Source organism: Anser brachyrhynchus, assembly GCF_964034855.1.
Source record: "Anser brachyrhynchus genome assembly, chromosome: 7".
NCBI lineage: Eukaryota > Metazoa > Chordata > Aves > Anseriformes > Anatidae > Anser > Anser brachyrhynchus.
In genome coordinates, this window is record NC_137701.1 from 41,197,650 (window position 1) to 41,217,734 (window position 20,085).

Genomic DNA, 20,085 nt, shown 5'->3' on the forward strand with positions numbered 1-20,085 from the left:
TAAAGCACTCAGATATACAACATAACAGATTGGATTTCTTCTCTTAATTTAACAGGTTTTGCGTCTCATACACCATGTCTGATGGCAGCATACAGGGCGTCACACTTATTGCAAAGCTTTACAGTTTGTATCCATCTGTCTCTGCATTTTTGCTAAAGTAGTCGTCTTTCTTTGATCTCCAACTTGCGGCACTGCGTCTGAATCCTCCCTCGCTGCCTTCGCTCCCTCCTCCTCCATTCCTCTCATTCTTCCACCAACTTTCCCCGTGCCCTCCTTAGGTCTAGCCCAACACCTTGATAATTAGAAGGTACCCGAGCACAGAAATACCGGCTACCTTGGGAGGGGGTGGGAGACCTGGTAGGTGCGTGTGCGCGCTGGCAGGCGGCATAGCGTTACACAACCCAAAATAAGATCCCAGCCAACAGGCAGGCTGTCTGGTAACTGCCTGGGCTGGGCATTGCGGGAAATGAAGACAAGTTCCTCCTAGGACTTCTGTCAGCCTGCTGGGAACTGCAGGGAGGCAGATACTTGTCATATGGGGCGCCCTGTACAGAAGCTTCTGCCGAAGACGGGTGTTGAAATAATTTTTTAAAAAACAGGATGTAAGTTGCACTCTGTAAGGTTTTTGTTTCTTTTTCAAATGCGGGGCTGAAAGCAGAGCAGGAGAGCTCTGCTCTGGGGGGCATGTTAATGGTGGAGCGCAGCCCTGGGCCGCGGTGTGGGAGCCCGGGGGTCCGTGGGTGCGGGGGCTCAGCCCGGGGGCTCGCTGGCAGCAGCTCTGGGGTGGGCGCTTCTGGCAGCAGTGACTGCAGTTTGGGAGAAACCACGCACCTCGATCGTGGTGAGTGTGCCCTCAATTACTCGTCGAGAAACTCGGTGCAGGAGGGAGTAGTTCTTACTGCGAAATGGTTTGTATTGACTTATTGGAAACAAAGTATGAATCTGTCCTGATGAACCTTTTGTGTGTTTCCCACTCGATGCAGACTAGCTCTTTCTCTTCCCTTAAACTTCAGAAGGTAGCACCAGGCTGCCATCGGGAATCTTGCTGTAGCTACGAGTCTGAGCTGATGTCACCGTGCATCTGCCGGTGCTCAGCTGGCTCCCTGAGCAGCCTTCCCGTGGGTCGCTTGCTTCTGGACAGATCACGCCGTGTGCTGCACCCACTCCTCGTGGCGTGCCCCTGGCCGCCCCTGTGACGGCGGAGGGCTCCTTGCTCCTGCCTGAGCCCGTTCCGCAGCCTGTCAAGGACTTCAGCCAGCCCCCGAGCTGAGGGCATGGGTCTAAAGGTGCTGTTTATCAAAACCTGTATCGAAACAAAAGATAAGTCTTGCCTGACCTGGTGATTACAGTGTCAGGCTGCTTACAGCATCAAAACGCTGCATGCTGTTTGAGCCATTTAACGATTACTCAGAATACCTGTGTTATAGAAGGGTGACTTATTTCTGACTGCACTGCTTCTTGTGCTGTGCTGTACAATTTATATTGCTATAAAACTTGAAGATTTGATCCCAAGTTACTGATATCAGCTTGGAAGAGAGGTGAGTTTTATTACCCACTGCAATAGGTGAGTTTTTAAGCTTAGACTCTTGTCTGTGTCCTTAGCATTCGTGTACAATCTTGTCATAGCTATGTGCGCTGCATTCTTTCCCATTTCCTCTTCTGCTCTCTGGTTTATCCTGTTGTGCTCGCAGTACTCCTTAGCATCAATTCTGGGACATAACTTGAAGAACTTAGGGAGCCTGTAATTTCCCTTTGGCTGCGTTGAGGCAGCGTTGGTGCCTCGGCAGAGCCCCAGCCGCCCGGGGCAGAGCTGGCTGCGTGCCACCCGCGGCGCAGCTCCTTCCGAGATGGAGCCGGGGGCTTGGGCCGGGGGGCGCAGCACGCTGCGGCAGGGCCCTGCTCACAGGAGGGGCAGGCAACAGCAAAAACCCCCGCAAAGACAAAAAATTATCCATGGCCGTTTGTCCTGGGCTCTGCTTGCCTGGAGGTGAAGCAGCCTAACCCAGATACGCCTGCTCGGACATGGGCTAACGGGCTCCTGGGATGAAACTGAGACGTTCTGGGTGTGGAGGTGCTGTCTGCAGGTTTGGATGCCTGTCCAGCTTCGTGTTGGAGTGGCTTATGTTAAGCTGCGCTTCCCTTTCTGTCCCTGAAGAAGCCATTCGTACCAACGGTGAGCAAGGTGCACGTGGCCGTTCATTTCTGTCCTCCGCGGAGCTGCCTGCGGCCTGCCCGAGGGCCGGGCCTGGCCACCCAGCGGCCGAGGGTCGGCCCCGTGCTGATGGGGGCCCCAACCCCGGCCAGAGCGAGGGCACTGAGCTGCTGGGCTCCTCCCGGTGTCACCGAGTAACAAAAGCGTGGCAGAACCGTCCTAGTGGCACATTGCACGTCGTTTTGGCGTGGTCAGGCGCAGTCCCCGCGGCGGGATGGTGTCGGTACGGGTGCGGGAGCAGTGAGGCAGTCCCGAGGCACGTGCGCCTTCGCGCCCCGCTGTGCTGGCGTGGGCCGCCTCCTGGCGCTGCCTTAGCTGCTGGGAGGCGGCTGTGTGAGCGAGGAGGCTCGCTGCAGCCCTCCAAATCCTGACGCGTGTGCTGACAGCGCGCTGCTCGGCCGTGGGAGGCGGCGGGCAGCTGGATCCCGCCGTACGGTACCGCTGTGTGGGCAGCCGCGCTTCCCCTGTAGGGACGGGAAGCTCAGGTGGCAGAGGTGGCTGCCACGGCTGTCCGGGCAGGTTCTCCCTCCTTCAGTGCTTTTACCTCAGCTTTTGAGCAGCTGCCCTACTTCTGTGACTTGCAGCCTGGTGTATAGGAACACTCAAACCTTTGTCTCTTGCTTTTTCCCCGCCATCGTTACCTGCACCCGCTGTATGGCTCCGTGCAGGGAAGCCAGCTCTGCGGCCAGTGGACGCGGCCAGGCAGGCAGCGAGTTTTGGCTCCCCGGGTCTGACTTCTTGTGGCCAAGCATCAGCATTCTCGGGCAGCAGTGGGGCTCCGCAGACCTCCGCACGTGCTGTGCAACCTGCACTGGGTTCTGTAGGGTGAACAGCTTCACCGGTACAAATTTAAAGGTGGAAAAGGTTAGCATGCCAAAAGACTAGAATAGTGTCTGTTATACCATAAAGATTCTGCACTTCTCATCCAAAATTTGTAGAAACCAGTTTTGAACTGAGCTTTCATTTGCTTCTGATAATCTCTTAAAGGACAGTCAGTCTTCTGAAGTTACGTATGCAGTAAATTCTCCTCCATCTGCATGTAACGGCAGTGGAGTTTGCTGGGTTCCTAGCAGAGGTTTTCGTATAGGAAATGGTTAAATAAAAGCTATTAGCTTGTCGGTGTAGTATTGCGTTAGAGCTGATGACAGAGATGCTTTTTGAATCGAAGCTGGTGTTGTGGGTGGCTTCTTGTGGTGGTTGTGGGGGATTGTTTTAACAAACTCTTATCTGGGAGAGCTAGTGTTTAATCGGTGAGTGAGAATGCAGAGGTTCACCTCTGGTAGGTGCGTACCTGGTCTGCACGAGGAAGTCTTGGAAGAGGCTTGAGGAGGGCGGTGAATGGGAGGCAGGAGGTGGTCACCTGGGCTTCGTGACCTTGCTCTGGGCTCTGCTGCTCCGCAGGCCGGTGCTGGCCCTGCTGGCGGAGGCTGCCTCGCCGTTCGGCGCTTGGCTGGGAGCGTGCGGGCTGCTCTTGCCACCTCATATCAGCTGCCGAGCCAGCGCTCGCAGCTTGTTCATTGTTAGCTGAACTGGGACAAGTAGGGATTTGTGCTTCAGCGATCGCCCTTTGCTGAACTTGATTACAAAAAGCAGCGTGTGGACATGCTTCCATTTGTTTTCTTGAAAGCCAGCATCTCTTCAGACATGTGAGCTGGCTCGTTGGAGGATGCTAATTTGTTCTTTTAAAACTCACTTGGATCGTAAAGCATATTGTGTTCCCAGAGCAGGCATTTGTAAGCTAGGGTCTCGTAGTCCTACTTGAAGCGATTCTCTGCCGCTGCGTAAGGTGTGTGAAAGTGCTTTGCGCTTGCCACCAGTTTGCGTTCTGAAAGCTGAGTTATTATTCTAGCGGCTTGAAGAAACCGTATGGTAGAAATGTATAGTACACAGAGTGCTTGGATGCTGTGTATGTGTTCACCATCGCCATATGCTTTGTGCAGCCATAGACAGTATGTGAGCTGATGTTGATTGTCGTGTGTGTTGTTTTTCTTATTTTGCAGGAGGTTGAAAGTGTGGTGATGGCACACCTCAATTCCTGTGAGGTGCGTACTGTGCTGTGGCTTCAGGAGTATCCATAGGTATTCCCACATCTGTAGAGGGGACGCTGTATCAGTGACAGGCTGAAGGTGGTAGGGTGTGCGTTTGTAGGGTGTGGTTTTTGTCAATTCTGGTACTTTGTTAATTCTAGGTAGTGCAGGGGAGGTGCGGGGTGGCCTGCCAGCGTTGCAGCTGGCATAGGTCGCTGCTTCCTGGAGCACTGCGCTGGGGGTAGCGGGCTGCTCCCTGCCTTCAGGTCGCTGCTCGGCCCGCTCCTACAGAGCTGCTGTAGCTTCCGAGGCTGCGGTGAGTTTGCTTTGAGATGCTGCAGGGGGATTGTGTTGCCTTTCCCTTTGACTCCCCCAGGTCTTGATGAAAAGGAAAAATTAAACTCGTACTTTTTAAAACTGAAGTAGGAGCTAAATGGGCTGTGTGATACTCTACATAGAGACCAAGAAAGGCTATCTTTGTGTTGGGAACCTTTAGGAACGTACGTGCTGCTCTTTCAAAAGCCTTCTGGGAAGGTACAAGTCTCTGCTTCCTGTACAATAACCAGTACATACGATACAAACATGTGACAACTATACCTAAAATATTTGCCTACAATAATTGCTTGTGCATTTGTTTTCCCCCATGGATGTGCTGCAAGCATAGTGCACAGATAACGAAGTTAAGACTGATACCATCTTAAAATGCAGTTTTCTTATTTGGCTTGTGTTTTTAAACATGTTTGCTGTAAATCTTTATATAGTCATTGCTCTTTCTTAAAGACTGAAAGAAGAAATAGGGCCCAGAGCCACCCCTGGCGCTCTGCAGACCTGCTGTATGCATCGCCTGCCTGTGCTCAAAGTCTTCACGGTGCTGGATCTCTTGTGTAGAGACCGCTGTGTGAATCTGGGGCACAGACAAAGATGTCCTCGTAACCTAAGGACTTGGAGCACTGACTGAAGCTGCTCAAATCTGTTGCACGTTGTTTCTATGGGATGCGAGCCGCCTTGCTCCTGGGAAGATGGGTTAGGCTGTGCCTACTTAAGATTCAGGTCAGTTCCATGCAAACTTTTCATTCAGCATCCAAACACTGGCCCTTTCAAGGATCTGCCTGACCTACATAGGCCCAGCTTTAATACCTCTGGAGCTAGATGATAAAGTTCTGCACTTGTTTTAAGCCACTTAGTCTTGTCCGCAGTCTCTGCTGCTTCTTGCTGAGGGACCTGTTTCCTGGCTAGCGTTCTGCACCGCTCTGGGTAGGACAAGCTTTGGTGTACTGTGAAGGGCAGAATCGTAATTCCTGGTGGGAATCCAGGATAGAGTGCTGTTGGGCGAATTTGGTTGTAGAAATAGTTTTGATGGGATGGAGGGTAGCTGAGGGTGATTTTGTCAAGCAGATCAGCTGTTGTGTTGTGATGAGGATTTGGTGGCCATCTGGCTGATGACAGGGTGCTCTCGTTCTGCCTCTGCCATGGTATTGTAAGTGTTCGGTTACGTGACAAGTGCTTACAGCGCAAAATGTGTATGTACGTACACACCTACCTGTATATCTAAATACTCTTTCGTCAGTCAGCTTCAATAGCAAATACCAGTGTTCTGGCTTGCCTCTCTCTACATTTTGTTTAGAAATCATTAGTATTGCAGTGAAAATCGTTAATTAATCTATTGCTACTCTAAATTTCAACTTGTCAAAACATTGTCATTAGCTTCTACAAATGGTCTATTCTGTGTAGCCTAGATTTTAACATGGCAAAACTGCCTATTAATTTTTATCTTCTTTTCTTACAGTAAAAAATGGCATTTCAGAAGGCAGTGAAAGGAACTGTTCTCATTGGAGGAGGTGCCATAGCAACAGTTTTTGGCCTCTCTCAATTTTCTCAGTATAGAAACAAACACGTAAGTATTAATTATGACTTCTGATAAAATATGAAACTTAAAATCTGTTTGAGCGTATGTTAGGCTTATACGAATAGTTTCCTTTGGAAAGGAATGCCAAGAGCCTCTCAGCTTGATCTGCTGGGTGCTATCTGGAGGATGGCGTTAAATGATGTTTCGCTATTGTAGGTCTTTAACCGGTGGGGAAGTATGATTCTTGTAAATCATTTCTCATGTTCAAAAATGTTCTTTGGGTACTACGAGGGGTTTCACTTAGTTGCAGGAGTGAAAAGCATTGATTGAAGTCTAAGTAGTAAATAGTTTGGAAGGTATTTTCAAACGTAGCAGCTTGAAGTGTAACCACCAGGATTACCTCTGAAAAATCTCAGCTTTAAAGCAGTGATTGTGGCAGCTCTCGGCCAGTTCAGACAACTGAAAACTGTTTCAGGATGCGCTCTGTGCCAAAGAAGTCAGTTGCAAGGCTCCTGTTTCTCGTGGTGACTGGTGTCTGACTGGGTGGGCACAACCTAGATGCTGGTATGGTCATACCAGTTCAGCGCTGTATTTCAGGTAATTAAGGCTTGCTGACAAGATAAAAATTCCAAGAGCAGTAAAGGCTGATGTTGAAAACATACTGTTAAAGTAAAATAGTGGTAGCAGAAAGATGCAGTAGATTTCAATCCAGTTTGTGGATTGATTCTTTCTGTAGTAGAAAATAGATTCACTGTCATAACTACTTCTTCCAGCCAAATTGGAGCAGCTATGCTTTTCTCCCTACTTCTCTATGCAGAAGCCAAGGAAAAAGATCAGTAAAAGCAAAGTTGTGGATTGTTTTAAGCAGATCTGGTGTTGATGAGCTACTATTTTTAAGCAAATGAATCTCTTATTTTTAATGCAGTTGTGCTGTGCTTTGGAGTTATGAAATAACTTTTTCTCCAGGGTCAGTAGACACATATAGAGACACGTCTTATCTGCTGTTAAGTGTAATGTAAGCTTTGAGGCTGGTACCTCACCCTTGGCTGACAATATTTGCAATCCATTTTCCATATGGTTTGAAGTAGGTGCAGTCAGAGCTCTGGCCTGTCCATCTGGGTTTGGAAGAAGCTCGAGCCCTGAGGGGGGTACCTTCTCCTTCCTTTCAGACAATACCAGTTTCAGCAGCTGGGTGAGCAGGTACACGTTCTGCATGGAGCTTTCTGCTTCTCACCTTAGAAATGTAACTGGTCAGCTCTTTATCAGTGGCAGGCTGTTACTCTGAACTGCCTGGCTGCCACACGTTTACTGTAGGTTCCCATTCAAAATGGGGAAACTGACGCCCAGGAATACAAGTAATTGTAGTGGTCTAATTCAGGGTAAGGCAGCGAGTGATGGCAGGCGGTCTGCTCTTAGCTCGATGAAGGTGTGCACTACTGGTCCGAACAAATGATAATCTGAAACTTCTGGCTGTTTCTGTGTGGAGGAGGAATAGCAGCTGAGATAATGGTAAAGCAAATGAGATGAGTCATTCCTGGGGAACCTAGCTGGAAAGTGGATAAGCCAGGTTCCTTATAGCTTCAGATACTGTTGCAGAAAATAAATCCTAGCTTTGTAAGTGAGCTTCCCATTGGACTGCCTGTCTTGCGCCGAGCTGCTAATGCCGTTTCTGACTCTCTCTGGAGTCTTTATCACAGGATTTTACAGTCTGGCTTCATTACTGTCAGAAACTGCAGCTTCAAATCTTAGGGCTGTTAAATAAGCAAAGTTGGAAGGCAAGACTGATCTGGATAGTTAATTTGTCATATATGCAATGTTACGGGATTCAGAGAATTTCCAGTTTTGTTGTTCTTGGATGATTGTTACAATTTTTTAAAGGCGGTTTAAAAAACAAAGCTCTACAGAAGGTGATCATGGTGTCAGAATGAAATATCCACTTGTTCCTTGATTTCTGAACCTATTGTGTAGTATCTGTCTACAGAGGATCTGAAAAATTTCCAGCATATGTGTAAGCAAATGGATCTGTCAAGTGAACAGCATGTTGTTTTCATGTTGTACTAACTTGCACATTTCCCACGTGATGTCCCTTAAAGCTGCTGCCTTAAACACCTAATATAGGGCAGCAGGTGGAACATAACTGGAGGGATTGACACAAAGGAGGACAGTCCATTTGTAGTGTTGACATATCTAAGCTGTGGGCATGTCCCCCAGCCCAAGTGTCCTCTTTTTAATAATGCCTGCCAATCAAATATATGCTAGGGCAAAGATCTTCCCTTCCTGTGCCAGGGAGGGATATTGCCCCAAGGTGTGCACTAATTGGCTACACATTGTGGGAAGTCTATTTGTTATTTCATGAACAGAATCCATCACATAAGATAAAAATAAAATGCAAGTGCAGTAGCATGCTCCATCTTTCCCCGTGTCTGTAAGTCCTGCCTCACCCAGGGGGTCTGGGTGTCTGTGCAGTGGCTAGCCCCCTGGAATGAGGGGCACCCGCTTACAGAAAAAAGACCTTGTTTAATAATTCTGAACACACAACATAGCTGACTTTTCTCTTTGTTTTCCATGTTCACTCAGCTGATACTAGGTGTTTGTGAAACTCAGCTGTCCCAGGTAATTCCAAGGGAAAAAGCTAACGGGTTGCAAGCTTCTGGCCCTTGAGAATGGCTGGGAGTTCCCTTGGATCTGTTAGTCAAGCGTATTAGTGGGTGGTTTGTCTGCTGAAAGCGGTGAGTATTGGCAATTTCAGATGTTCAAATGTATATTGTTCTCTCTAGGCTTAAGGGTCGAAGCTGGACTGTAAGGAAAATGTCACAGTCAGCACAGTTAACCTCGCCTGTATATAAACAGCTGTGGGGTGTTTACACCTTGGAAATAAAAGGCACCATTGATTCAAATTTGTCCTGTTTTTCAGATTGTTTATTCCAACTTATTTTTCTATGCACACACAGATAAAAATGCTGACATTTGGGAGAATGTTTCTGCAACAGCAATTGAGGCAATATAGATATATATCCTCTGATTATGGATGGCATATGCAGACATACAAGCAGTTCAGTCAACTCCTCGTATTGTGCGGTGTTTTTTGACAACACACAGCTCCTGCTGAGCAGGAGGAGGATGGGAACGTGTTGACATGACAGAACTGTTGTTGAATTTAACTCCTAAGCTGATAGATGAATATTGCACTTCTGTGTCTCGAATGGTAACCTGATCACTGGGGTATTTACTGAATTAATAAGCTGGCTTAGTTTAATGCTGTGCTGTAAGGGAATAAGTAGGAATGACACTAATTCAAGCAAAATCTCTTTCAGTAAACACACAGGAGGTGTTCTTTCCTATTGAGTAACTATTAGCCTTAAGGAAGGTGGTTGAGCTTTCTGTGCAGTCTTGGTGGCTTGAGATGTTGAAGGCAAGTGCCTAGGTCTGACAGGGAGGCTTTTGGTTTATTTTTTTAAAAAAAAAAATCCCTTTCCAGAGAAAGGGAAACAGCTGGGGAAATCCCTGCAGATGGTAGTGCAGAGGTCTGAAGAAACTAGTCCCTTCTGAATGATTTTCACATAAAGCAAAAATGTGTGTAGACTTCTAAATTTCTTTCAATGCTACCACTGTAAATGAAATCTATCTTAAACAATGCAGACAGCTCTCAAATTTGTGTACAGTGCATTCTCTAATGATCAGGAGCTCCTGAAAAGAAGAATCACATCACCTGAGGTGAAGTTGGACCCCTACATGAGACTTAAAGCACTGTGTACATAATTGTTTTGGCCTCCAATATTCAGATAGCTGAAGGATAGGATTGGCAAAGGTGATGCATTCTTGTAGATGCTGACAACATTGCCGCGTTCGTGCTTTGTGTGCCTTCACTGAGCCAAGTGGACTTGTACTGGGTATGATGCGGGTATTATTTAGTGTGCTTGGTTTGGTTCAGGGGTTACTGGTACTTCTTTCTGTAGTCACCGAGGAAAAAGCACTGCTTTGCTCTGGAGTTGTAAGAGCGCTGTGTCTCCCTAGCGAAGCCCACCCAGCAATCCTTCTCTCCTCCCGGTGCGCGAGTGCATTGTTGGGCGGTCGGGAATTGCTTGTCACGGGGAGTCCAGTGCAGGGAGTGATAATATGATAATGCATCAGGGCTTGCCTTTGGGTTTTTAATTACTTCATTTTCTTTTTTAATGAATATGGATGATAAATTTGGCTCTGTGAACCTACCTGGTGATTTGCATTAGCCAAATTAACAAGAATACTTGCTTATGGATTACTAGATCACTTTATAACTTCTTGATTGAATTCAAACTGCCAAACTACATTTCTTCTCGCTAAGAGTGTAATCAAAACCATTCAAGGAACTCTTGCCTGAGAAATTGTAGATATAAACAGCAATTGCTTATTTCAGTAAACATACTTGTTCACTGCCAAACTAATCACGTTATTGCAGATGGAATCCCTGTATGCAGCTTTTCTTCAGTCTCACATTTAATTGACAGCAAGATGAATCATATCTCTATCAATTCCTCGTGTGCTAATCACTTTGCTTATATTTCAGTTTCTGGTGTGCTGATTTCTATGCTCTTGCTGTACCAGTGGCTATTTGCTTGGGACTCCGGTCTGTCTTCTGCTGTATTGGTTGTAGATAATGTGTTTAGTTTAACTATTTCTGTTGTGTTTTTTTAATGATGTCAGCACTTCTTGTACTCTGATTTTTTTCATGTATTCTCCTATTTTCCTGAAGTTAAGGTAATACTTTGAAAACAGTCACCTATTTTGCTGAAGAAGGCACATCTGGACATCTAGTGCAAAACTTCATTTTGAGCTGGGGATTTTCAATTTTCGTTTAAAGCTTATAAAGTGGAACATATGTAGCTGAACTTGATCAGCCAAAACGCATGCAGAAATAAGCCATGGATGCATCTGTCTTAAACTTCCTTCTCAGCGCTGTTATCTGTTAGTCGCAGGGTGATATTTAGGGAAAGTAGGAAACTGGTATCAGTGGCTTGTGTACATTCCCTGCAATTATACGGCTCTAAAACGCGTGCTTAATGCAACAGCTTGCTGAGGAGAGCCACGGACAGTGGGGGAAGCCAAACAGCAGCGCTGGCTGTTACCCTGCCGACGCAGGCAGGCAGGCTGCAGCGTTGCAGTTACCAGCTATTCACGGGGAAAACACTTCCTGTGGCCCTCGCCCTGCTTTGGGAGGGGAAGCCCACGGAGGAGGGAGCGAAGAGAAGTGCCAGGGCGCTCCCAGCGCCAGCTCCCAGGCGGGAGGTGGCAGTGCCCAGGACTCACGGGGCTGCAGAGCAATGCAGAAGCTGAACTTCTGTGTAGCCCCAAGGCTTTGTGCCTCGTTGGGTGGTCTCTGCCAGCCGCCACGGGTGTAGATGTGCGGGAGTGAGGAGGTGATGCCATGGGGAGGCTGGTCAGGGTCCTCCTCCTCTTCACTCTGACTTAACCTCTCTGCTCTCGGTAACTCCTGGAGCTCCTGGGGCCAGCAGCATGCGTGCCTCTCTCTGTGGCTGCAGCCGGGCCCTCGAGGAGGAGACCTTCCGTTGCGGTGCCCGCAGAGCCCTGCTGGAGCTGCAGTGCCTCGGAGCAAGGGCAGCCCGTGGCTCGGGTGCGGGCACCGCCCGGCTGCCGGCTGTGGTTTGCCTGCCCGCACTCCTGCTGTGGCACCCAGAACCCGCGTCCGCTCGCTTTGTTACAGCGGCTCCTTCTGAGCCTGTGGCGCCGAGCGAGGCAGTGCGCTAACGCAGGGTGGGCGGAGGGAAGCAGGGAGTCTGGCTTTGGTCTGTTATTAATTTGTTGCCTTTTGATCTACTCGATAGATGTTATTAGTTATAGCTTTTTTGATTTCAAAGTGCGCTGTCTTATTGACGTCCTAATCAACTAACTGAGAGCAGCACGTATGGAAAAACGAGTAGTAATGCCATAGCTTGTCGTGATTCAGCAGATTCTGCTTCCTTGTTTTAAATCTCACCCTTTTCTTTTATTATAGTAAGGAAACATATCTTCCTGAGATAAAGTTGAGCACTCTTTGTCTAGCCCAGTTTTCCTCACTGAGCTGTAACACACAGAATGGAAGTAGCTGTGGCTGCCCTGATTTGCATGAGCTGCTTGCACTCTAGTCAGTGTAACACATGATTACGGGATGAATGCGATCATTAATTGTCTCTTGAATATGCACTTCCTTCAGACACGACTGCTGCTTACGGACTTTATTTTCCCGTTGTACAGTAGCGATGAGTTTATAGGGACACTGAGAAATGACACTCTTCAATCATAATTGAACCCGAGTTTAGGCTTCATGTGCATGGCTGAATTGGCTGTTAATTTACAGTGGGTGTGTTGCAAGAATCGCTTACCTTTAACTCACCAGGTCTGCTCACAGAGCTCTGCGACAACCAGCGAATTGCCTGCTAAAGAGGAGCTGCACCACTTGGCCAGATAGCTTCTGGAAACCCGCTCAGCTGCAGATAGGAGCAGATGGCTGCAAGCGGCTGAGTTACCTTTTGTCAGTCAAGCTGTTTTACTATGGCAGGTGTATATTCCCTTCCCATTGCAAATGCCAGGGGAAGTGCTTGGAGTTATTAAAACCTGAAGGCGGCTTGTATGAGCAGATAGCTCTGCGTAACTGCAGGGGAACTCAGATCAGCTGAGCAATGACTGAAACACCAAGGCAGGGCAAGCTGCACGTGGTGGTGTGTTTGTATGGTGGGACTGAGCGTAGGAGCAACTTCTGTAGGAATCGTAATTCACAGTTAACAGTGCAATAAGCAATAAAATTATTTTATAACTGAGAAAGTCGTCTAATTCAGCTTCTTCAAGAAATGTTTGGATATAAAAATTTGAATAAGGGAGCTTCCTTGCCAGTGTCAAGTTAATGCTGGTTGTAAGTAGTGATTGGAAAGAGATTATTTGAACAGTACATTTTTTTTAGGTAATAGTAAGAAAGTAGTATTTTTGTCACACGAATTTACTCTCTTGTGGAAAAGATGGATCCTTTGTATATTCAATAAATAAATAGTGAAGAGAGAGTCACAGCCTAGCTGTATGCAGAATGAGGGACAATAGTGAATGAGGAAAAGTTGTAAGGAAAAGACCTGGAGCTGAAAACAAAGAGGAAGCACACATGACTTAGGATCTTGCATCCTATTTAACTGTTTGAATAACTGATGCCTGCCTGTAGCCTATTGTGTGTACAATTACTGTGCTGTTACGTGAGGCATTGCTGTGGGTTCATGTTTTATGAAATATGTGCTCAGTAATAAGGTTTGGTGATTTCCAGTGACTGCAAAGGTTTACAGAATTCATTTTAAATCTATATTAACTGAAGAGGGCCTTTGGAAACAAGTTGAAGCCTTAACATTTAAACCACAGCCCATACTTGTGGACTAAGCAGGCGTGCCAGCCGTTCTCACCAGGGTCACTACGCTGGGAGCAGGGGTGGCCTGCGGAAAATCAGCAGTGTGCTGGAGAGATTCCCAAACCACTTCAGTAGAATCTGAACTGCTCTGCAAACTGCAACACTGCTAACTTTTTGTCACTGTAAGGAAAAATTTCAGCAGGCTGAAGGATATAATTTGCTTTGTTTAGAAGATTTTTAAAAAAATGTAGAAATAGTTTATTGTCAAATAGAGTACACTAAAACACTGAAGAAACTATGTGGTCTTATGAACTTAATCAAATTTGAGCTTAGATTAATGCCACTGTACAAGCAATCAATTTTAAAGTATAAAATGTACGTTAATCTTTAAGTCCTTTGCTTGATGAATTTTATTGTCGGAGTTGAGAACCTGTGTATTTTTTTGACTATTTCCTGTGCATCCTGTAATGTTTCACATAGCAGAAGTCTATTCCTAGTTATAACATAAGTAATAGCACTTGAATACAGCATTATATTTACTTCATCTTACCTACTTCAGTGTGTGTTAACCCTTACTGCTGTTAATACTACTTGTTCCATGTTTTAATACAGTATTGTCGTCATATGTAGGTTAGGTGACTTGGGATATTTGAGTTTTCCTTTATGTTTATAAAAAGTGCTGTGATTTGTTGTTGCATGTATATGTATGTGTACATGTATATTTTTGTACACACAATACAGATCCTTATGTTTTGTTTTTAATCATTGTAGGGTACCTTTGTGAATGTCCAAGCTGCAGAAGCAGTGACTGTTCCAATAAAGCGCGATTTTCCCACAAGAGAAGAGCAGATTTTGGCACTACAAACCACACGTGAATTTGATGTCCTTGTTATAGGTGGAGGAGCAACAGGATGTGGCTGTGCTTTAGACGCAGTCACCAGGGGTAAGACTTGAAAATAAATTGCATTTCATTCTTGGATTACATGGTTTATAATAAATTAATCAGATTGGCTTTCTCAAAATCACTTGAAGGTCGAGGACATGTCCTCTGAATGCCTGGTTATAAAACTTCCTTCTGATCTCAGAAGTTGAACTCAAAGAAAAGTCATTATTTTTGTTTCAGCAGTCTTCACTGTCTAGATGCTTATGCAGTTCACATTAACATAAGCCTTTTTGCTGGCCACTCCTGGAGGGACTTACCTTCTGTTGCTTCTTACTTAGCAGGTTTATCTGTAGTCACACTTGTGCAAGCGTCTTCTCTTTGCTGCAGACACAGCACTTCTAGCAAGTACGTTGAAAGGGGCAAGCATGAATTCTGGATGAGGCATAGTGGCTCTCAAGCTCATTTCTTGTAATGTGAGATAGCTACAGCTTCTGTTGCTTTATAGCTGGTTGTTATATTGCAGATTTAGAGAAGTCTGTTTGGATTCTCAATGAAGACACATCATTCAGTCTGCAGGTGCATGGAGTAGATCTGTGCTCTGATTTTTTTTCTCTTGTGGGAGATTAGCTGTGTAACTGGTTTAAGAAGCTACTCAAAGTGGCAGAATTGAATCTTAACCTTATGTGTAGCCTTAACTTAGGAAAAGCTTGAAGTAAAATGAGTTTAAGATCATGTTTTTTACCTGACTTCTGCGAGAGGCTGAGAATGTGTAGTATCAATCATCTGTTGCCTGATAGAGGTGTGGCAGCTTCTGCAGCCTTTCAGTCCTGTGCAGAGTTCTAGTTATGGGGTGAAAATGTAGGACACCAACACCTGCTGTCATCCACCTCGCACGGTAACCGTAGCTAGCAGGTCCTAATCAAACTTGACTGCTCTCAGAGATGACTAGTAATTTTACAAGTTCAGTGAAAATAGAGCTTTAAATAGGGAGGTGAGAATGCACAGGTTCTCTTTCTGAAAGAGGCCGTAGCATCAAGTCCTGTTCTGTTAAAATGCTATATTGTATTTTTATTCAAAAAGCTGTGTAAAGACTTGAGAAAAGCTTATCTTGGAATATTGTCTATCCATTGTTGTTGTTTTTTAGCGGAATTGGCCAATGAAAGGGAATCAATCACTATTTTAGTGTCTGTGTTTTGACCTTGTTTCAGTTCTTGGAACTGAAGTGGGGAAAGAATACAGTACAAAAAGTAGTGTATAGTCATAAAATTCTTCAGGTTCTTAACATGTAGTTATGTCAGAAGTAAGAAGCAACACCTGACTCCAGGAGTGTTATGTGGAGTCTGAATTAGAAAACACTTGTCCAGAAGGTGTGATTGCTTTGAAATGGATTAAGCAGTAAGTAATTCATCATTGGGAGATGAATACGAATTCAGTTTATTACCAAGTTACCTTTTAATAATACATGAAAAGGTATCTTTTAATTTCTGCCTTTGCTATATTGTGGTGGAAAATGCAGTTTTAAAGGTAAACAGAAAATATTACAGGTAATCTATATTTATCCTTTGACTAGATATTATGATCATATCAGTAGATTCTGAAGTGTGAAATATTCCTAGGCATTTGGTAATGAATTGTGTATTGTTGCTGTTCATTCATGGAACTTGCTCTCTTATTCCGTTTGCTTCCCTTAACAACAAATCTTGCTTTTCATGTGTTTGATATATCTTCACCAAATTATTTCTGATTATATCCATTAATCTTTGTTACATTTGACAAAAATAAATTACTCTGATCTTTGGAAGTTACCAGTAATAATTTAAGGACATAAGTTTTGGGAGACCAACAGATGTTAAAATCTACTTTCAACAACCAAAAATATGAAGGCATCCTCAAAGACGGTGAAGGAGGGACCGGAGGGATAGCTTCTAATGCAGGTAGTGCTCTCCTCCCTGGGAATCGCAGTTGTGTTGTTGCTGTTGGTTTCAGAAACAGTATCGCTGAATTTCCTTTTGCCTTGCCTGCCTAATTTTAAGACTCCTCCAGTGCTGGAGGGGGGTCTGTTATGCTAATTTCTGTAACAGATTGTCCTTCTACATATGTTTACATACGTTTTGTAAGTGAAAGATTGCCATGTTCTTGTCCTGTGGTGCTTTTCTTAGTTGGGTTTACTTATGCTGGATACTGGGAGTCAGCGACGGCTGTCCTGTAGCTGTGTGCCAGATACAGGCTGTTGCCTGTATCTTATCGTTAGAAAGCACCTGTTAATCACACATTTCCTTTCTCTTCCTTTCTTTTAACTTCCATCAAATAACCTGATGCCAGTCTCCTTCATGACGAGGGTACCAGCACTTTCTTCGTATGCAGGATGTACTGCAGGCAGTACTGGGGTGTGGGGGGTCATAGCTGTATGAGGCAGCGTGCCTTCACCCACAGAAGGCTTTTTTCCAGTCCTTCGGTGTAACTGGGGACACAAACATGCAAACTCTGTGTGTTAGAACAAGCCTTATAATGCTCAATGTTCATGGTAAAGCACTGTGTTCCGGACTCGTATGAATGTTTCTGAGCCATGTGGTTATCCCTTTTTTGTGCTAGTGAAACTGTCAGCACCTGGCAGTGTCATGCATTTTGAGTATGTGTCTGAAATGCTTTGTACTGTCTAGTAACTAACATTTTGTGTATGTGCCCTTTGCCTATATAATGTGTAAAAGGAGGATGTCTGTTGTATGAGCACTGTCGTAGTAAGTAGATAGCAAGCTGCAGATAAACTTAGTTTTTCACTGTCCTACAAGTGGTTGGTTTTGAATGGAGTGATTGCCTATGGTGAAATGCTGAATATGGTCTTAAACCTGAAAGATTGGTCTGGCTTGGATGCAGCAAAGCTGTGGAACACAGCATGTTTTATCTTAGCCCTGTGGCTGATGATGGTCTCATTAGAAGTGGTTGCAAGTTTTCAACGTGCAATATACGTAGTGTCTGGTGTTCTGGTACATTTACATAGTTATGTGTTACACCTTAAATATCGTCTATGTTAAGGAAAACCTCCCTCTTTATTTGTCTGTTAAACAAATACGGTTGCATTGGAGCCCTGCCACTGCTGTTGAAGTTCACCATGCTTTTCCTTTCAAGTCTTCCTCCAATCCATAATCACTTGTTTCAGTAGAATAGCATTAAGGTTTGGTTGGTTTTGGGTGCTACAGCTTTCTTGAGGAAACTCTTTGGGGAGCAAAATAATGGTTGTGCCAGGATTCATGGTGGTATTGTGGGGATGACTTGAAAGCGTTGATCCAGGGGGCTCTTCCTTGGGCGTGAGCACATCAGTGCCAGGAGAGCCCATCACAGGGCACCTCTTAAGCAAACCTGAAGAAAGAAGACAAAGATGCCAGTTGTCTGCCTGGCTGGTATGCTGTTGGAATTATTGGTGTGATAGATTTAGAGCTCTCTGCTGCAAAGAGTTAAGAGTATTCATGAAAATATTCTGTTCCTGCCATGAATACAAACTATAATTTGCTTGAGGGAGCATGGCCCCTATAATGTACTGTAATGCCTTTCTATTGTGAAATATCCAGGTTTTAATGTGCTTCTGTTTAAGTTCTGTTTTGACTTTTCCCTTAGGAAGAAGGCTAAAATTTTTCATTACAATATAGACAGTGCACTACACTTTGAATACAAATTTATCCATGTACAGAGTAATTTTTCTTGTGATTGTCTCTACCCTAGAGAAGTGTCTTTAATGAATTACATACAAATTGTGTAATTTAAGAAGTTAATTTGGTTTTCTGGTAACACAGGACTAAAAACAGCCCTTCTAGAAAGAGATGATTTCTCATCAGGGACCAGCAGCAGGAGTACTAAATTGATCCATGGTGGAGTGAGATATCTTCAGAAGGCCATCATGAAGTTGGATTTTGAGCAGGTAATTGTTTATGCTGGTTGTTAAGCAAAAATTGCTAGTAGACACTTCCCCTATCCCAATTATATCCAACTTCTCTTTATTTTTTAATACTTGACTGAGTATAGTGGCTGTGCAGTACAAAACAGGAAAATGTATTCTCCAGCTGAACTTTCCAGAACAGGGAAACTGGTGCAGCCATCTCTGCATAAATTCACTTATAGGCAATCTAATAGGTGTACCTTTTAGACTGTGTGTGTATATATTGGGAAGGGAGGGCAGAAAAAGGGTTGGCTTGAGAATAAAAAGAGCTTCTTACCTGTCCAGACAGGAATTTGGGGGAGCGGGGGAGAAGGGGGATTGTCTTGATTTTTAGAATGGATAAAGAAAATATGGTAAATAAGCAATTGTATGTTAATGCGCATGTATTTTTGTGTTGCCTTAGTCTGGTGGAAGCACGATGTTCTTGTTTTGAGAAATGCATTTGTCGTCTTATTGAAACCTCTCTAACTAAATACATTTTAATGGTCATGATACCATTAGATAGAAAAGGTGACTAATTGGGGTAAAAAAAAAGCATACAGTTATCTAGCTATAGAAATCAGCATTTCTTTTTCTCCCAAAGAACAACTTTATATTGATTGATACGCATTGATTTGGAGAGGAACACTTCTGCATTTGCAACTCAGAGTCAGTACAGGATTTAATCGTGGGAATCGGCACAGAAGCAATACCTTGGGATGTTTTCTAAACCTCCTTAATGGCTTCCAGTTCATAGTTAGCAGTAACACAGCTTGTTGGCCTTTGTGTTCAAATGAAAAATTGTTCAACTGATGTGCCAAGATACCAGAATGACAGTACTCAACTTGTTTGGAAAATATTTTTATTAATTTTTGAAATTTTCAGCAAACGGTAGTGTGTTCCTGAAAGAACTGTAAAAATTAGGTATTTGCATTGGTAAGCAGTTTTCCATTAAATGTTGCATGTTGAGACAAAACTGGGTAACTTAAAATTCACATATACACTCTTTTACAGTACAGGATGGTGAAAGAAGCACTTCAGGAGCGTGCAAATCTGCTTGAAATTGCTCCTCACCTATCAGCTCCTTTGCCTATAATGCTACCTGTTTACAAGTAAGTTCTGCTATTGTACCTCTCCTTTACCATTTCTTCTGACAAGCAAGGTATTTCCCTAGAGAAATTTACCTAGAGAAGTTTACAGATGTCTCTTTCCAAGCGTGTCTTTAAACCTGTCACAAATTTTGTCCTCCAGGAGGTGAGATGTTGCTGTATTGCAGTAGAGGAAATTCTCTTATGGCACCAATCTGCTATCACCGCTGCCCAGTAGCACCACTTGGACTTCAGCTCTGTGGTGCATTTTTACTGTTACAATAGGTGTGAAGGAGAGGAGTTCACAGCTGGAGTGAACTCATAAATCCCAGAATATTACTTACTGTTCTTTCCAGTACATCCTTGTCTTCAATGCATGCTATAGCATAGTTTTCTTTACAAGGTACTGCGTAGTCCTAACAACTGCCAGTGTCAGTGCAGTAAGCTGGCACACTGGCCTTCTGCTGTATGTGACAATTTCTTGTTAAGAGAACAATTTCATCATCTTATGAGAGACTAAGTGGTTTGTGTTAGGTGTTCTTGTATCTGTAAGGACAGTTATTCAGTAGAACAGGCTACTTGTAAAAGTGAGTTTTTGATTAATCTTAATGTATGGCCTTATTCCTGTCTTAGGGGGCTTGTAATAGGGGGAGCTCATGGAGGTCTGCAGTGGACTGTATTTAGTTGATCTTGTCTGTGGAGGAGGTGTTACTGAGATGTGCGTTTCAGGACTTTCATCTCTTGCCAAAAGCTGTGTCTTGA

At 44.6% G+C, this 20,085-nt stretch overlaps 1 protein-coding gene across 4 annotated transcripts in view; it reads left to right on the plus strand.

Moving 5' to 3' along the window:
* The window catches only part of GPD2 (glycerol-3-phosphate dehydrogenase 2), a 59,411-nt gene that overhangs the window by 6,326 nt on the left and 33,000 nt on the right, over positions 1 to 20,085 (plus strand). For 3 of the 4 annotated variants that reach the window (XR_013953430.1, XM_080599219.1, XM_080599218.1), the window contains exons 2-5: positions 6,026 to 6,133; positions 14,214 to 14,385; positions 18,114 to 18,238; positions 19,250 to 19,347. Coding sequence is in view for 3 of the 4 variants with exons in the window: in XM_080599219.1 (XP_080455345.1) it covers positions 6,032 to 6,133; positions 14,214 to 14,385; positions 18,114 to 18,238; positions 19,250 to 19,347 (497 nt within the window). In the remaining variant the exon portion in view is untranslated. Of the gene's footprint in view, positions 1 to 377; positions 603 to 6,025; positions 6,134 to 14,213; positions 14,386 to 18,113; positions 18,239 to 19,249; positions 19,348 to 20,085 lie in introns of those variants that run through there. The other variant, XM_080599220.1, reaches the window with a different exon arrangement.